Source organism: Grus americana, chromosome 28 (genome assembly GCF_028858705.1).
Source record: "Grus americana isolate bGruAme1 chromosome 28, bGruAme1.mat, whole genome shotgun sequence".
Taxonomy (NCBI): Eukaryota; Metazoa; Chordata; class Aves; order Gruiformes; family Gruidae; genus Grus; species Grus americana.
The window spans coordinates 4,049,731-4,052,031 of NC_072879.1; the positions used below are offsets into that span (position 1 = coordinate 4,049,731).

Here is a 2,301-nt window from a genome sequence, read left to right on the forward strand (position 1 = left end):
GTTTACTGGGGGTGTTTTAAGGGCAGCAAAGTTCAAGCAGGGAGAGGGTTATCTCTGAAGGAAACGGGGTCCGTTGTAGCACAGCCGCTTTCTGGTGCCATCTAGGACGATCCCTGCTTCTGCCAGGGCGATTAACGTGTCCCTGAAGTGGCTGCCTGAGCTGGGCAGGGGATGGGGCAGCCAGCAGCCTCCGAACAGAAAGAAGGGGACCCTTGCGTGCACGGATCAGGTCACTCAGGTTCCCAAGGAGAGAGGAGGGAGTCAGGATTTCAGCAGGGACGGGAAGGAAACCAGTGCAGTCTCCAGGGCCGCACAATGCTGGAGCGAGTGCTGCTGCTGCTGCTACTTCCTCAGGGTTTTTTTGATCCAGGGCAGGTAGTTGGAGATGCGGGTGTAGACCCCGGGTGGGATGGCGTACCCAAAAGAAACGATGCCTTGTGCCACCTTATTGCATACCAGGGGCCCACCAGAATCTCCCTGAGGACAGAGAGACTGGTTTTAGAGGCCTAAAAGAGAAGTTCCCACTGACCTCTAGACCTGTGGGAAGAGGTTTCCCCTTGGTGCCTCCCTGCCCAGGTGCCATCGGCGGGGCCGTGTCTCTGCTCCGGATCTGTGCCTCTACTCCTGCCCCGCACACCCACCGAGCTGGAGGAGCCATCTGGAGTGGACAAGCTGGGGCTTTACCCCGGGACTGTGCATGGACTGTGGTGTCAGGGCAGCCAGAGAGCTAGTCCACATGGGAGCTACAAATCAAAAGCTTGTCACCTCTCCTGGGAACCAGCTAAGTCTGTGCCAGCAGCAGCCCCTGCCTGCCCCGCGGCCAAACCCCGAGCCTGTCGGCAGCCCGTACCTGGCTGGAATCTCTGAGCTCGTGGAAGCTGCCAGCACAGACCATGCCGGTGTCGAGATGCGGATAGAAGCGGATGCATTTCCTGTGGCTGTAGATGGAGACTTTGGTTTCAAAGAGCTTGTTGGTCACCTGGTCTTCATCGATCAGGCCCCACCCGGCTACGCTGCACTTGGTGCCCGTGGGGAGGTCGCTGCCGGTCTTGGGCAGTGGAATGGTCTTGATGTAGTCATTCAGAGTGGCCTTTGCTGAAAGCTGGGAGAAAGCAAGGTTTTTGGAGAAGGCTATGAGGAGAACAGCTGAAGGACACTTTGCACGCAGAGGTAGGGGAGTTATAGCAGGACATACAGCACTGCAAGTGCTGGTGAGCTGCTGTGAATAGGGCATGTGGCTCTGAGCCCTGCCCATGGTTCCCTCCCAGGTCCCTCCCATTCCTGTCTGCCTCCAGCACTCATGGGCAGAAGCAGCTGATGGTCTGCAGAAGGAGCTAACAGCAAGAATGTGCTCTGCCCAGACCCTGCTAGACCCACAGCCCCACTCTACCCTCTGCCCCGCTGCCTGCTGCAGGACTGCCTTGCCTTGAGCAGCATGATGTCGTTAGAATAGGTGTTGGGGTCGTACTCAGGGTGCTGGTGGTATCTGAGAACTCCCCGGATCTGCTGGGTCGTTTCTGGTTCGTTGATGTTGTGAGCCCCCAGGATGACTGTGGCATTCCTGGCCGTGGCAGCAGAGGAGAGAAGGGGAAAACAGGTTGGGTCTCACCTGCATCCCTCCCATTTTGCAGGCAGGTGGAGAGAGCTGCTAAGCACAGGTGGAAGAAGAACCTACTCCAAAATTGCTCCAGTGATGGACCTCACAGGTTAGGGGAGGAAGAAGGGGTTAGAGCCCCTGTATGAAGTACTCACCCCATGCAGTGTGCGCGGCTGTCATCACCCAGTCAGGGGCCACCAGGAAGCCTCCACAGGCGAACATCCCTACCTTCAGGTATGCCATGTAAGGGTGGGAGTGGGGCTGAGCCTCATGGCCCCCCACAATCTGACCCTGCAGAGCATCTGCAAGACACCCCACCACAGGATGAACCAGTGGTTGCTGAGGTCAGAGCCCAGACCACCAGCCTCACTCACAGCAGCTCGCAGCACCCCAGCTTACTGGCATTGGCCCATGGGCAGGAAAGCAGGAGCAGCAGGGCCAGCTGGGGCTGGCACATCTCTTCGCACAGGTGGACACTCCTTCCAAGATGTATGGAAGTCTGAGTCTCCTAGTGCCCAAGAGCTCGTTTTATACCCTGGGACCAGCTGTACCCAGCAGCCAGGAAACCATGTGCGATGTCCTGATTGTGCTAATCAGAGCAGTGCAGCATCCCTGCAGGTCTATCTGCATCTCTGCTGCCCCAGCCTGCTCACTTCCCCCACGTGCCCTGAGGTTGTGATTGATGAGTGATAAAGCAGGACTAG

General features: G+C 57.8%; 1 protein-coding gene across 1 annotated transcript; it reads right to left on the minus strand.

The window, feature by feature from the left end:
* On the minus strand, positions 1-2,078 carry LOC129197260 (mast cell protease 1A-like). Its single transcript, XM_054805517.1, is given in 6 exon segments — positions 1-477; positions 851-1,102; positions 1,426-1,561; positions 1,753-1,766; positions 1,769-1,899; positions 1,997-2,078. Coding segments are annotated over 6 exon segments (726 nt in total). The 5' UTR covers positions 2,055-2,078; the 3' UTR covers positions 1-342.
* Positions 2,079-2,301: the final 223 nt, after the last annotated feature.